The 16,536-nt window shown below is 39.0% G+C and overlaps 4 protein-coding genes across 4 annotated transcripts in view; 1 reads left to right on the top strand and 3 right to left on the bottom strand.

Moving 5' to 3' along the window:
* Positions 1–5,973: 5,973 nt before the first annotated feature.
* MKKS (MKKS centrosomal shuttling protein) lies at positions 5,974–10,172 on the bottom strand. Its single transcript, XM_015857070.3, has 4 exons — positions 9,188–10,172; positions 8,490–8,665; positions 7,698–7,808; positions 5,974–7,250 (listed from the first exon to the last, which is right to left on the bottom strand). Exons 1-4 carry the CDS (start codon positions 10,170–10,172, stop codon positions 6,810–6,812), a joined length of 1,713 nt encoding a protein of 570 aa, XP_015712556.2. The 3' UTR covers positions 5,974–6,809.
* Positions 9,651–10,552, bottom strand: LOC146761289 (uncharacterized). Its single transcript, XM_085541070.1, has one exon. The coding sequence runs from the start codon at positions 10,550–10,552 to the stop codon at positions 10,415–10,417; it is 138 nt and encodes a 45-aa protein (XP_085397196.1). The 3' UTR covers positions 9,651–10,414.
* Positions 10,170–12,711, bottom strand: LOC146761288 (uncharacterized). Its single transcript, XM_085541069.1, has 3 exons — positions 12,548–12,711; positions 11,554–11,787; positions 10,170–10,600 (listed from the first exon to the last, which is right to left on the bottom strand). Exon 2 carries the CDS (start codon positions 11,767–11,769, stop codon positions 11,575–11,577), a length of 195 nt encoding a protein of 64 aa, XP_085397195.1. The 5' UTR covers positions 11,770–11,787; positions 12,548–12,711; the 3' UTR covers positions 10,170–10,600; positions 11,554–11,574.
* Positions 12,712–12,818: 107 nt separating this feature from the next.
* SLX4IP (SLX4 interacting protein) overlaps positions 12,819–16,536 on the top strand; it is a 70,150-nt gene continuing 66,432 nt past the window's right edge. The window contains exons 1-2 of the mRNA XM_015857073.3: positions 12,819–12,953; positions 13,522–13,690. The gene's annotated coding sequence lies outside the window, so the exon portion shown is untranslated. The remainder of the gene's footprint in view (positions 12,954–13,521; positions 13,691–16,536) is intronic.

Raw genomic sequence — 16,536 nt, 5'->3', positions numbered from 1 at the left:
CCTCACCATAAGATCTCAAAGCAGATAAAGAAATGTATGACTTCCAGAACAGATTTGCACTTTCACTTTGAAACCTCTAATATCACCTTCCAGGCACCTTGCAACAACTTCTATGTACAACCAAATCATCACAGCAAATAAAGAGGGAAATAAACTCCTATTTCCTAATAATACATGTTGTTATTCTGAGACTTGCTTATGAAAAGTTAATAACTTGTTAAAACATTAACAATCTGCAACATCCTTCACTACACAAAGCTTCAGGCAGAATGCCTGTCAGCAAAACGCAGACTCATCTCCGCTTTATCTTACAGGTAGATCTACTCCTAGCAAAGCCTGATCAAATATTACACCTTGTTTTTCATTCACTTCATGTAAAAGCTTCTCCCTAGACTACACAATTCTACAACAACACATCAGAAATCATCAGGCACTGCTTGACAGAACCAGAAAGAATCACCTGGTAATTTTCTCCCCAGAAAGCGTCTTACACCCAGAAGTCATTATTATTATTTTAATGAAATCACTTAATGTTACACTTAATACTTCATTTTAAAAGGAAAACAGAAAAGTAAAAAGATGTCTGAGTCCTTTTCTTCCCACCCTTTTCAAAATAAGATTAAAAAAAATGAGTTTAAAGATGGGTGGGTAAAAGCAATTATGTGAAGCATCAAAAATTAGTAACAAAAATAAAATTTCATATTTACTGGAGAAGAGACATTATATATGAAGTTTGCAAACCTTTTAAAACAGAAGAACTTTTGATATTACTAAGATCCAAATTTCAGGAGCAAAACTAATAATTGAGAATTGAACTCACTGATACACACACAAAAAAATTTAAACTTCTGCGTAACACCATAGAGATCTGCAGTTGCTAAGCCTCTGTAATAACACAGGATCATTAAGTGCAGTTTTCTTAAACAAAATGATGTGTAGCTATATTATTTTAAAAGCAATACCACAGCTATTTCCCTGGAAAGTGCATTTTAATATAGGGAAATATTCCCCCACCCTCAAATCTAACAGCAATTCAGGAACTAGAACTATTACAGTCCTGCGTGACTTTATTCCACATTTTTTAAACAATGAAAGGTGACCTCTAAAACAAGCATAATGCTTTCCACTTTCTACTCTGGTGTCTATGTATCCCATAGCAAAGTAGACTACAAATTCAAAGTATGAACAAATTCAGCTACACAAATGCACGTTTTTCCTCAGTTAACAGATAACACCATTACCTTCAAACACAAGCCATACATTAGAGAAAGGTACGTATTGCTCCTCAATGCCCAGACAAGTTTACAAATTTATTCCATACCATGCCAATCCACACAGATCCAAATGGAAACAGTCCAGACACCAAGTGCTTCTCTAGTACATATGTACAGCAGCCATACGTGGCTAACCTCAGAAATTCTGTAATATATAATAGCTATTTCTTAGCTTACACTACGCTAAATGTAAATAGTAATATTGCACATAATTATTCTTGCGCAGGAGCAAATCCTTCTCCAACAGTCCACATACAGAAGGACTGGAGTGACATCTGCTGTTTCACATGCAGTTTTAGAAACAAGATTCCTCATTTAGCAGCCATTTTGATTGAACAGATGCCATGGATCTTAACTCCTAAAAGCAGGACAAAAAGCAGGACACTTACCTTCCTCTCAAAATGTTGCTGCTCTGTTGAATGCAGATACATGAAGTCCTTGAAGAGATTTTACATTTAAAGTTACATCAAACACATACAGTATTCCTTACTTGATTACTTAATAGTTAAGTGCTCAAAGGAAGAGTTCACATAACAATTTTCGTTTTGAAAACTCTAATTTCTCCACTTGTTTTCCTTAGATGTTAGTACGTTATTTGGGGATTCTCACCACAGCAATAAAGAAGCGTGTCAGACTGCTCAACACAGGCCCCAACTATTCTGCTTCCTTAACATTTTGTATCCTGAACTTCTCATTGCTGATACACATAAAAAGCACTTTATTTTCGAAATAAGGAGGCAGCAGGGACAACTTTCTCTGTCTTAGCTACTGCCTGATTAATCACATTTTGGCCAAGATCAACTTTCAATTAGAAATGCTCCCAGCTGGAGAACATTAGCACATCTAAGTGGCCAGACCAGGCATTTCTTCAGTGCCTCTACACAATACTGAAAAAAAACAAACAAGCTTTCTGCTCACAGTCATGCTTGCAAGCAAAGCATCACAACAAAACAGTTCAATAAGTAGCTTATCGAACACATCTAGGCCAACTATAAAGCAGAGAAATAACCACAGGACTGCTCACAGAAATTCATCATGTTGCATCAATTCAAGGAGACAGTTCCAGGAGATGCATTCTAGGACCAGGACTATAAACTTTTACTTTTCTTTCACGTGACTCCCAACAGAATTGAAGAACAGGAGGCCAGAGGTATAGTATGTAAAACCAAGCAAAGAACTTCTCCCATCTTTATTTGCTACAAGGGCAATAATTGCTTATCTGCATAAAATAGAAGTAACATGACAGAAAGCAGTAATATGCAGAGAAAACAAACTTGTTTCTTTGAGTTGCATCACAGGTGGCAGTACCCAGGTGCTATCAGAAGGGCCAGGAATTGATCCTCTTGCTGCCTTGTGCATGCTCTTGGATCTTCCAACTGTGCTGTACGGTGACAATAATGGAAAGATGGTGGTTGTAAATACCCAAAAGGTTATTTACAGGAAAAACTCACCCATATGGAAGCCTTCGTTCTGCTGGAAACTGCTGAGACAATCTCCACCAAGGAGCAATCTCCAAAAGATGCTGCCTTAGTGGTCAGCCCTTAAATGAGGTCTAGAGGAGGTGGAGTCGAGCTCCACCCCTTCTGGGAGCACAGCTAAATTACTCTCACCTGTGCTCCCACAGCTGACCTGACACTTGCCTCAGCTGCTTAATCAAAGGTTCAGGCTGTGATTACCAATTTCCCATACTTGTGCTTAAAATGGAACTTCACAGGTGTGGGGAGTCTCCCCAACAGAATGCAAATAGAGAGCCCCCACATGTAGTAGGTTCCAAAGGATTCCCCCTTCTCAGAGAAGTTCCCCCTTCCAGCAGGTTCCCTGCTAAGGAAGCTCCTCAGTCACTAACCACATTTCCAATCCTCATTTCTCCACAGGTACCACCATGTCTGCCTTCAGTAACGTCCACTTACAGGCATACTTTTATGTCCTCTAAAGCCAGTGGACTTGGGGGTTCTCTTTGCCCTTTGTTGACTTCCCTGAGCCAGCCCAGCTGCCTGGGCACTATCTCAGAGCAAAACACACTTCTCCCAAAGCGCCCTCTACACACTTTACAAACGTTGGCTCTTCCCCCTTGCAAGTTTCTTTAAAATCAGCACGTCAGAGTAATAAATCGGGACACAACGCTAGTTTTGCTTCAGCCTCTCAAAGTCACAAAGTCTTTCAAGAGCTGTGCCTACGATAGTCACTACTATTCCCTGAAAATCACTCCGTCATAACCCTCGAGTACACTGTTTATCAGCAGAGGTTCCTACTTAGCCTCACGCAGAAGCAATGAGTCAGAGTGGAGCTGAGTCATAGCTAAGGACTGTGAAACTAATTCCGCCCCAACCTCCCACCTACTCTACCCAGTCCTCCCCAGGTGGAACAGAGGAGACTAACAGTATCATAGAGGGGATGCTAAGGATGGCTTTAAGGTTGAAGAAGAGGTACATTTGTAAAAGACATATCTGTTTATAAAAACAAATAAACTTACCCATAAAGATATCTGTTGATGTGGGATGCCACTGCCTAACAAATGCTTAGAGAACATTCCATAGTAACAGTAGGATGCTAGTATTTAATGCGTACCTGCAGAGAACTGATATGTCAGAACAGAAAACAAAATAGAACACCAGCAATCTGCTAAAAGCAGACTGTGCTCAGCTGTGGCCTTCACAGTGCATGGTGAAAGCTTCAACAAACAATTCTCACATGCAAGCAGATTTGGAAGTTCAACTTCTTTATAAAGATGTTTGTAGTAAGGTGAAAATCAAAAGCCAGCAGGAGACATAAGGTATTTCTATGTATTAATGGCCCAAAATGGCCGGTGGACAACTGCTGGAACCTAGTCTGCCATTGGCTTTATTGGCATTTTTACTAAGGATGCATGGCTCTATCTATGCTCTGACCACGCTTCTGCTTCCAGCATAAAGAAGAAATTGGGGGATATGTATGACTAATTTTTCCAGGACAAGGTATACCAGCAAAAAGTAAAGTTATTTCTTAACTGAGAAGACCATAATACTACTGGCCAAGAAGTTATTTATACTATGAAGCTCAGCCTTGCCAATAAACAAGTAGAAATAAGAAAGTACTAGAAATACGTAAATAAACACTGTCATGTATTAGCAGCCACTGCCTTCTTGCAAAGTCAGTCTCTACATACTATAAGTATGATAGAGGGCATCTTTTTTGCAATGAAAGGACTGTGCCTGCATCTTCAGAACAGTAATAAATACAAATTCAGTTTAAACAATTTCTTGCTATGACACTGACTCATGGATGTTGACTTTTCTGAGGCTGAACAGTTTAGCAGTCAGATGACTCACTTCACATGGCACTGCTGAAAATGTGACATACTGCATTTTGCTACTCAGCACTGCAAATTAAGGGCAGAAGTTTAAAGTTCAGTTTTTAAGTAAACTAATCTATTTGTACATACTCTACTGTGCTTCTTACATAATAGTAAATATTTTTCTTACAAATTTTGGCAACAATTAATACTTCCTTCTCTTACAGGGAAAGATCTAAAACTATAACATCTGGTTAGCCTAGAAATGCCCAAACACATCTGAAATATCCATGATAAGCTACTGATAGAGCAAGGATCAGCTCCCTGAACTCATAAATCTATTTTTATGTAGGTTACTACAAAATAAATGTGTCCAACTTCCACGAAAACTACAGCAGGTACAACACAGTAACACTATCTGATACAGCACATCCTCAGCTACCAAACACTATTTTTAATAGTCACCAACATCATGCATTTTCACCAGCAGTGAACAAAAGCCTGCACGCTGTATAGAAACCTGCACCAGAAGAGGCGCCCCAGCACTGCTGTCACCACTGCTGGAACACACCACCTCAGCATGCACTGGGTATCACAGCAGATGCATTTTCTTCCACAGTGAGGAATTCAATATCACCCTTTAACTCCATAAGCACTTTCATGTCAGACACCATTCTGTCAGAACGCCGCTCTGCTGCCATCTGTCACACAGCAACAAAATGAAATGGAATATTGGGGGGGAAGGTTCAACCTCCACTGCCATACCACCAGCATGCACTTCTGATGTCATGGACAAACACAGTAAAACAGGAAACATCACTTTTGGAGCGGCCCTCATTATAGCAGAATTGTTGAAGAGTGGCTTTCTTTGGTGTTTTCATGTTGGTTAAGAATGTGAACATTTAATGGAGTCCTACTTGAAAACAGGATGCAGTAATAGAAAAAACAGAAATGACTAAATTACTCTGAATTTTTCAGGCCTTTCTTGAAAGTTGCAAACGCATTACTGAAACCGAAATATCAAAGCAAGAAGCAACTATATTAAATTGGTTGCTTAAACATGCTAATCCAAGTGGCAACACTACACCTCTACAGGTACAGGAAGATAGTAGCACGAATGAGAATTGAGTCTGAACTGCCCATAGGAAGCTATGCTAGCTGCTTATTTATGCTTCTGAATCACACTGGGAGACAAACTCACTCACTAAGACTGTGCCTTCAGGTATACACAATCATTCAGCTTCATTATTCCTTATGCTTTCATAGTATATTGGAAGATCAAGATATGAGTAATTCCTGTAACAGATTTCCAGAGGATGCCTTTATTGTGCTGAAGTAATCATTTCAGATCATGAAAAGAAATAAATTTAACTACTCCTCCCCCCAGGAATAAAATGATGTTCATAAAAATGAAACGTGTACAAGAGGCCTGAAAATAGCTGCTTTTAATTACACCTTTCAGAACTGAGTTACACAAGAAAATGTCAGTGTCTATATTCAGTACATATATTAAAACTTTAAGAGATCAGGAAAAATAAACAGGCTGTAAGTAATTCTGCTCTCTGGAAAAGCATGTCATGAATATTTGTCCCCTGTGACTGAAAACAGGAGGAGAAAAGGAGTATAGAAAAGAAACTGAAACACACTTCTGGATTTCATATGCATGCTAAAAATGAGAGTTTCAATCACCTACAGCCTCATTTTGATCTTTAAATAAGCCTGAGAAGCTCAAAGCCTTTCTTTTTAAAAGAAGCAATGCACAAAGAGTTAAGTGAATTGTAACTGGCACATTCTTGCAGCTTTGCCTAAGTAGTAGAAACATTATTTATAAGCCATCTTGTATTCCAAAGACAACAGTAAGGGTGGAAGCTTCCCCTCCACCCCCCTGGTCTGCCATTTTTTTTTCCAATGTGCAATTACCTGCTATATAAAAGATTCAGGTCAAGTTTAATACCTTGATAAATAAATTGCACGTGAATTGAAAATCCTTCAGCAATTTAGAAACTAAGTGCAAACAGTAGAAGGCTATAACATTTTCAGAACAGAGTTTGAAAATAAGAAACACTGCTTAAGGGATTTGCTAAGGAAGGTCTTCTTTTCTTACTTAGAACATTAAAAACAATGGTGATGTCTTGCCACAATACAAAATCTGTCTGAACGTGTAAAGCTTTTGCTAAGGCTACCATTCCCAAGAACCTTAATGTTACAGATTCTTAATTGAAAGCAGAGTAATATGACTGTACAATGCAATTCACATCACAGAGCTAATTTTGATCTTCAATTACGCATGAGAGATCCATAATCAAATTGGCCGTCTCCACAGCTACTTGCAGGCCATTATACTTTGCAGCAAAACAGTCCAGTGTCATAATGTCAGAAACCTTTACTGAAGGCTCTTTCAGGCAGCTCTCCATAGGAGAAGAGACAAAGAAGGGTTGCAAATGCCTCCAGTTGAGATCCTTTGTGCTACTGTTTACTCCACAGCCACATTTTGAAAGTAAATCTGATCCATTAAAGACAGAAGGAAATCCTGATGGAACAAGCCAACAGTGTCCATAAGCCATATCAGTGAGAATTTCTCCATCATCATGACTCAGAGAACAAGCTACAGATTCCAATGAGTGACAAAACGCATCAGCAATCAACTTGTACTGTGCATGAGAACAATCCACATCTTTAGAACTGCTAGTGGACAGACAGGAAATCTTTAAAGAAAAAAAAAAAAAAAAAGCAATTAAAACGGTGGATTTTGAGAAATAGCTTTAGTCAAGAATACTTAGGGTTTTTTTTAAGACAGTTCACAGTTTTGACAGAAAAATTGTTAGTTCACTGATTACTTCAATAGGAAACACTTCTAGACTTGTCAAAGCTGAGTTCTGCATGATTATCATTCAATTAAAGTCTACACATTTCTATCATAACACTTAAACACTACAGATACCTGAAGAAACAGTTATAACAGTTATGAGTACAAATGCAATATTAATAAAATTCTGAAAGACGCTGTTAATGAAGTGCTTCAACAGGACACCTTTGTTTTATGAGCTACGACAAACACACAACACATAATATACAAATAACAGTACCAGAATTTGTGAAATTCTTGGCTAAGTTTATTTAAGCAGCTTTAAAACACCCTTTCTCTTACCTACCTTTTGTCTTAGGTACGAAGCCAAATGAGTTTCAGTACAACCACCTCCTAACAATGCCAAAGGTTCCTTGAGTGTTAACTGCAACACATGCTCCGCAGTCTCACAGGCACGCTGAAAACCATGTGAATTTTTCATTTCAAACAACATGACAGGATTTTACAAATTAAAATATATATATATATATGTAAAAAAAAAATCACAAACATGACTGGAATAAAGCTCTTAGTAATTCCTGATGCTGACTTCATAAACTGAAATGTGAATATAAACATGTGGAGTGGCTTCCAAAGCCACATTTACTGAGTAAGAAATGTCATTATTTGCCCACACTCTACAGTGAATGAAAGCTGTATTGCACTCTTCTTTTGTAAAACCGACTTATAAAAAGGTGACCTGTATCAACACCAGTTTTAGAGTAACTATTCAATACAAAATCATACTTCACTGCCACAGCAGGTATTGCTGCTGACCTTTTGCTGGGTGATTTATTTATGCTCCCATAAACCAATGGGAATGAAAACACCTACTTAGCACTGGCTTCAAGAATAGGTGAAAAACATTTGTTTCCGAACAACTAGTATTAAAACAAGCATTACACAAATACAAGCACTCCGAGGATTTTTAAAGTCTGGAAATGAAGAAGTTTCTTGCTTTTTTGACGTTTCCTCAACTCCAAGTAAGCTCTATTTAGGTACCAAAGACCACTGTTAAAAATCCACCATATCTGTATTTCTCATTTCTCTAATTTCTTCCACTGAAAGCATCACAACAGAAACTTCAAAATTTTCTTACCTTCAGTTCATCCCAAGTTGTTTCGTTTCTGTTACAGAGTACCAAGCTGCAGACAACCGTGTCATTAGGAATTAGATGCACAAAATGTTTAGAGGCAAAACTCTTGGCGCATACATCCTTCAAACTACCATAACAACTGGGAGACAACGAATAAATGGAAGCTATAGGCTTTGAACCTGTCCAATTAAAAAAAGAACAGCATGCACTACTGTCATCAGAACTGCCTTCTACTGCATCTCACGAAGCATCAACTATTTTCCCTTAGGCTTTTTACATTTTGTATGTTCTTCAATAATTAACATTTGAGTCCACGCAGACAATCACAAGCAGAGAACAGAATGTTTTTAAAGCGTAAGATTTAGTTCAAGATAAAGAGTAACTTTATAATTCTCATTAGACAAGAGTTTGAAAACAACTGACACATACAAATAGTTGCTAGAATTTCATACTTCTCACAGAACAATCAGTGATCATTTGCGCATTATAGCATTGCAGTCAGCCAGTACAAGACCAGTCCTCTTATGGAATTGTCTTCAGTATGGAAAGCAGCAGTTTCTAGTCTGAAACGCTTGCTCTGCTGCTACAGTAGAATAAAGAAGAAATAGGAGAACCCCTGTCCCACAATCATATCTAGAAAGGTTTTCATTATGAGACTAGCAGTAAGTGTAACTATGAAGTATACAAAAATCACTCATTACCTGTCACTTGACTCAGGGGTTCCATCACTGACAGCCCAGCTCTGTCCACAGCAATGACGTGGTTATCTTTCAGATACTGTTTCAGCGACGGATGGATGACTTTCTGGCACACTACAAGGCCAACTTCATCATTAACCAACTGCTTTCCTACATTAAGCAACTGCTCAAGCTCTGACATTTCTAAGGAAATTCTGTGGTGGACTGTTACTGTTCCTTCTTCTGGGTCAAAAAGGTCTCCTGACATGGACACACAGAAAACTGCTACCTTGACAGCATCAGAAGTTGTTCTTTTGACAGAAAACGGTTTTGCAAATTGAAATTCTGGTGTTTCTATCAGCAGACCAGGAACAACTGTAGAATCCAGAACTCTTCTACCCTTCGCAGACACTGTTACGCATTTTCCTAAAATAGGCTTAGTTTCAGGATGGCACGGAACAGTAAACATAAAAGCCTTTACAATCAGTACAGTGAGATGATCAACCTCTGTTTTATTAAGCATGCAAGCAGGTTTGCTTGTTAATATGCTACGCACCAAGCAAAGAAGAGTCTCAAGATTACTAAAATCCACAGATACTCGGCAACCACAGGTCTCAGACTTGAGGTAGTCAGTACATAAACTCAAAAGATGTTTGCTTATTTTTATGACAGTGCAAGGTGCAATATTTAGGTTTCTAAAGTTTTCAATCAAGCTACAGCAAAGAATGGCAGTAAATAAGCCACAGTCACTGAAGCGGGACACATGGTTCTGGACAGAGGCTGTCAAAACCTTTAATACAGGGTGACTGACAGAAAGACGACCAAGTATGGCAGAAGATTGTGATGTAAGACAAACATAACCTCCCAGACCATTGTGGAGCTGTTTAAGTCTGCCAGCAGGTCCATAGCAAGATTTTAATATTGCAGTTAATAGAGACAGTGGCTGACTAACTGTAGTTAGAGGTTCACTAATAAATAACGATGGCTTTTTAGCTTCAAGGCGAGACATTTTCAAAATTAGATTTTAATTCTGATAAAGAGAGATTTCATTCTTACTTGGACCTAGAATTCACAGCACTTTAAAGCAGTACATTTTTATTCTTTTCTGACAAAGATTACTATTTTAAACGTAGCACAGTATGCTAAGCACATCTGATTCTGCACACAGACACCTAAAAATGAGGCTTAAATCCCACTGTGAAATTGATAATGACAGCTGTAAGCTCATTCATTCATGCTTTCATACTTTCATTATTTCTTAATTTCTGAGTGTGATCGAGCAGATTTTTTTGCAACAAAGTTCACAAGCATCGTTCCAAAATGGACACCTATCAGCGACAGTCCTGCCACAAGCATAAAGTTCTTTTTACTCCAGCTAGGTTTCCTCATCTTCCCTTCTGGCAACACTCACAGGAGACGTTTCAGAGCTAATTACACCTACAATAAAAACCAGAAAGGTATTAGTATGATCTCTCACACCAGCATCACACAGCTTTAACTGCTCGGTTTCTTCCCCAGAAAAAACTAACTTAAGGACAAAAACTACAGTATGATATTTTAATCGAAAAAAAAGAAAAACAACAACAAAAAGCCAACATGTTACATAGAGGTATGCAGTACATAAACTACACATTTGCATTACTACTTTTACTTCTGACCTCTAGGCTTTACACTGCTTTATAAATAGGTCACGCATGGTACTACAAAACACACCAAATGGTATGAAAGCATCAGATTACAATGATGTTAAGCTATTTTTAAACAAAGAACAAAAGAAGTGGAATACACAGCACTGCTTCCCATGCAACCACTTCAGAAAGAACAACCTTAACACACTTAAACAGCTTCTAATCTCTGCCTCAGAAATGACTTCTTCAACTTACCCAGAATACACTTATTCTTAGCTCTTAAACATTTCAAAATGTAAAGATGCATTACTGACATCTATCTATGCATAATGCTTACTGTAAACTTCACTCATTAGAGACTGTTAGACACGATCATTAACAACTATGAGCAACACAGAATGTGTTACACTATGTGAAGGCATAATTCTGACCAATTTTAAACCTAGAAAGGACACTATTACATACCAAATCAGATACAGGAGTTTGACTGTTGCCTTGAAAACAACTGGGGTTTGTTTCAGAGTAACTTTTAAAACCTGCAACGCACCACTTAATTAATCCTGCTAAAGAGCACTGATAAGCAGTTTGAGAATTGACATGCATCTAAAAAAATGTTGTGTAACTACCAGGTTAACTCACCCACAAATGAATTAAACTCAGTAAGACAAACAGCAAAACACCAATACTGCCTTTGCTAGAGAACTGATTTAATGACACATCTCCTGCCTCAAAGATGCAGAGGCAACTGATTATGAATCTTACCTAAAACAAACAGCCCTGATGTTATTTTTCCTTATTTTTGTGATCCCTTTGCATTACGTATGTCACAATCCCAGGTTCTGGAACAACCTCTTCTGTCTTCACTTGGAAAAGAGGACTGGACTTGATGTGGAACCACGACCAGTGCACCAGGCCAAGGCTAATTCCCATCACAATCAGAACTTTGTAGTCCTTCCATAAGGTTTTGAGGCTCATCATAAACTGGCATTTATGTACCTAGAGAAAAATAATTTAAATATATTTCAGAAATAATTTCTCCTCTCTTATAACTCAACTCAGAACTCAAGCTTGAATGTAAATATCGTTAATTACAATGCAGCAAATCATTACAACAGCAAGACACAGGATAAGCCTTACTTCACAAACTCCAGGAATAGAAAGGTTTTAAAAGGAACCTCAATTCAGACATCTTGATATGTTAATCACTACGTTGCTTCAAGTTTTGGCACACTACACGTTAAAGCTTTGCGACGTTTCCCTAATTACACATTACCACCTCAGACAGCGCATAATTTAAAGCTAAATCAACAACATAAAGCAGTTTCAAATACAGTTTCTCTTGCACAGTTAATAAAAATAACTAGTGGGGCTCCTCAGAGCGCACCAGCTTTTAGCTCACGGGCTGAGCAAGCTGCATTCGGGCAGTGAAACACCTCAGGCTGCCTGCATTACCTCTGTGCCCTTCAACCTCAGAAACTACAAGGGTATGACGAAATAAACTCAGCCACTCTTATAGGGAACACGAAGAACTGCTCACACATAGTTTCATGGAGCAGTACGTATCAATATGTGCATAGGAAGCGACAATTACAAGCAGCTTGATTTTATATCAAGATATCTTCGCTTCCAGAGCTACAAAGGCGCAGCTCAGACAACAAGCGCCCCCGGCCGCTTCAGTTTCTCACTGCCGAGGAAAAACCCGGGGTTGTAGGCCGGCCCCATAACAGCAGACACTGAGGGAAGGCCCCCACCGTACCTCACTCGGTAACACGTCCCTCCTCGTAACCTCGAGACACAAATGGCCGACGGGACAACGGCCGACACTGAAGCGGATGGAACGAGCCGCAGAACCGTGTGCCCGCACCACGACACGAGCCGGGGGCGGTGTGAGGACACCGCACGTTCCAACCCCCCACAGCCGGAAGAGACACTGCGGGGACCGAATGTGCCCCTCCCATCCCGGCCATTTTAGTTTAGGGTAAAAAGCTGGGCGGGACGCGGCTACAAACGGCGGCCATTTTGGATAGGGGAGAGGAAGCTCTCGCTTGGCAGCCATAGGCTCCGCCCATTGAAGCTTCCCGGCAACTTTAAAACAGCCGCTTCGTCTTCCATGCCTGCTGTGTGCATCACTCCTGTGCTCCTTTGCCTCGGCCTTCCTGCAGGTAGATGCTGTTAGCTGAACGAAACGAGTTGGAGACATTCTCAGTGCCTCAGCTCCGTATCAGCATTTCCTTCTGCTTATCTTACTCTGTACTTCTGTATTCACTCTTTCGGTCGCCGTCGGTAACATTATCTGTCATATTTGCCCGTGGTTTCAAGTCAGTGGAGGATTGCAGACTTGGTAACTGTAGCCAAAAGGCAGGTTTCTTAGAAGTTAACATAGGCTTTAGTGTCAGCTCTGAAAGGAGCACAGTAATTATTTTTCTGATAAAAATGCATGGAACAGCTGGGATTCACTCAGCAAGGCCAAAAGATCACAGCCAGCACATCTGACTGGGCACTCTGGTGTTCCTCTCATTTCTTTCAAATAGCAACAGAGAGGAAACATGCCGTTGTTGTGCTCTAAAGGTGAACTGGCACAGTGTTTGCAGTCCAACATCTAAGCTCTGGAGACTTCAGAAAAAAGCCTTTTATGTTATTATAATTAATTGTGACTCTTTTATAAGCGAAACTAACAGTGGCATATCCTAGGAAGGTATCCAATTATTGTTTTGGTTTTGCCTTTTTCAGGTGCCCGCCTCTTCTCACACACGATAACAGCCCCCAAAGATAAGCAAAGCATGAACAGCTTGTAGTGTTAGAAGTTGCTGTACATGGGCATGTGTGGCAGGAGTTCTCAGTTCCTTACCTCTACTGAATTCCAAATTTTAACAGTGCCAAAAGCCACTTCTTCACTAAGGTAAGATGCTGTAGATCATCTGACTGACTTGTATAATACTATCATAGAATAGCAAGTACTTTAATAACAGCAGGGTAGCAAAGCCATCAGCTACAGCAAATGAGAACAAGCCCAAACGCAGTAGCAGTAAAAATAAAGAAAAAGAGCTGCTTACCTTTGGGAGGCCTCTGGTAGGGAGGGATCTCCAGCAAGAGATGCCTTTACCTCCATTGCCAGCCCTTAAATGAGGTCTGGGAAGGGGTGGATCCTGGCTCCACCTGTTTCAGTCAGGAGCATGGCATACTTCTGAACTCACCTGGGTTGGCCCTGCTCAATAGCCAGGTGCTCAATCACTGTTTCAGATCATGGCCTAGCGTTTCTGCTAAAACTTGCTTTCCGGGAAGCCTCATTTCCTCAGTTTACTGAGCATCTGCCATTTCAATTGACCATAAGTTTTAGAGAATAAACTATTCTATCATGTCATTTTTAGAACATACCTCTTGCTTCTTCCGAGGAGGTTGTGTTTAGTTCTTGGAGCTTGTTTTGATGTTTGTTCATTGTGTTGTGGTTTTTTTTGTTTGTTTTTTGTTGGTGTAGGATGTCCATCAACAATTTAGGTGTTTGAAATGCTACTGGCAACATATCAAGGCCTTCTTTGTTTTAGAGAGTAAAACTTCTAGCTAAGTTTTTCTATTTGGTGTAGTTGTCTTTTCATTTTCTTATGGGTGATTTTATTTAATGGCTTGTGTTATTCTGTGATGGATGCACTGTTCCATGAGTCAGATTTCATTACCAAATAGTGGCGATTATAACAGATCTCCATCCTTTGGTCGCAAACACACTAAATATCAAAGTATTTTGGGGATGGCTGGTGTCTTTTATTGAAGCATTATTTTGGGGATTTTTTTTTGCCCTCATTTCTTGGTGTATCAATATTACAGTGTTTCGTTTTGTGATTATTATTATTTGTTTTTAATCATTTCTTTCTTTCTCTTGTTGCTGTGTAGATTAGATTTAGGGAAGAATTCTTGTTACTAAGGATTATAGTTACATTAGTAACAGAACAGCAGAACCTTACTATGTGGCTCAATTTGAATACTCTTTTACAAGTGGTCAAGAGCTCTCTTCCCTACATTGTTTCTGAAACTATTGATAAAGTCAACACAATAAGTTAGTATGCAAGAGACAATGATACTTTTGCAGTGCAAGTCGTGTTATTCCAGTTCATGCATGTGTGGTTGTTACCTGAATAACTGACATTCTTTGTATTACTTTCTGCTTAGTGTAATTGTATAGCTGATGAGATGCAGTGTGTGCAATTCCTTTGATATATTTTTAGAATGTAACAAAACCCTATTTTTAGCTGTATTAAAGTTGATTTTCAGTAACTACTTACCTGTGTGCTGGTTCTCAGTTCAAATTGGCTCTTAACCTGCCCACAGTAACGACTGGTTCATTTCTCACTTATAGTGCTTTCACCTTTCCTGTTTTTTACTGCTTGGGAATTGACATGATATGTAGGCAAATTGTTGAAGCAATTGGGAGTTTCTATTTTGCCAGTAGATAGAACTGTGTTCTTGTTGCTTTTGCTTTTTCACGCAGTTGTTCTGAGATGTCGCTTCTCAGCATTTGAATACATGGAATGAAGGCACTGCAAGGAAGCGATAATCTAGTTAAAATTATTACTGTTGGATCTTAAGATCATAATTATCTGTGCTATGTAGTTCTTAAGTGGTTCTTTATCTTGTTTCTCACTTTTTTGAAGCTAAATAAGGTAAATGACTGTGTTTTTAAATCTGTAAGTGTAGTGCCTGGCAGGGACAAATATCACCAACCAGACTTGTGTCCTGAGATTTTGACAGCTCTCTCACAATGCTTTACAATAGCTGGTGCATGGTGAAAAATAGATACATATTTCTGGATTTAAACTCATTTTCTATACTGTCTATCAGAATTTTGACCATATTTCTCTAGTTTAAGAGGCTACTTCTGTAGGAATCTTGTAGAATATGAAAAACAGCTCTGTTCTCTGTTGTAAGTTAAGTCGCAGTCTAGCAGCAAGTAGCTACAGACACTTATCTTCAATTTGAAGCTTGATTTGCATTGCTGACTTCTATTTTCTGCCAGTATAGAGACCCTAATTCACTTGATTTTCCACATCTCGGTCCTCATCTCTCCCATGTATTCTGTCTTTTGTCCTTTCCTCTGTAGAAACAGAATGTATCTTAATTGTTTTAAGTCCCTGTTTTTTTGTTATCATTAATTTGGTAACATGACCTATTCTGTGTCTCTTTAGAATTCTAACATTGTGGAGTTAGCTGGAAAGGCTTTTGTTGGTTTTACTTAATTTGCTACCTTTTGGCATGTGAATGTTTAGCTGTGATATATGCTGAGTGATGGACTTGCCCAGCACTTTCATTACCGTAACCATAATTGTTGTCTGCTTGGAAAATGGTAGTTGAACTGAAATGAGTTTGGAAGGTGTTTAAACCTGTGACTTGTGCTGAAAGTATTTGAAGACTGGAGTTACAGTGCTCGTCTCTGGACAAAAAAAAGTCTTAGTGATTAACTAGGGCTTTCTTCTCACATCAGGAGGGGTTTGGGTTTAGCTTCCAGCATGAATTAACACTTATTAAGTTATTTGGAATTGTCAGGGCTCATGCAGCCCAATGCTTCTTATCCAGCATGCCAAAATAAGCAATCTAAGTCTTTTTTGGGATAAGCAAGAGTATGTCTGAAATTCAGTTCAATTTGTGCAATCAAAATAGTGTTTTGGTCACAGTGCTTCATGCTTGTAATAGCCTAGAGCTTTAAATGAGCATGCAAACATGCATAGTCCATGAAAAGCCATACTATCTTTAATCTTT

This window comes from Coturnix japonica, chromosome 3 (genome assembly GCF_054131305.1).
Source record: "Coturnix japonica strain WE chromosome 3, WE-NBRP24, whole genome shotgun sequence".
NCBI lineage: Eukaryota > Metazoa > Chordata > Aves > Galliformes > Phasianidae > Coturnix > Coturnix japonica.
Note: the sequence above shows the minus strand (reverse complement) of the source record. Positions and strands in the feature narration are given on the sequence as shown.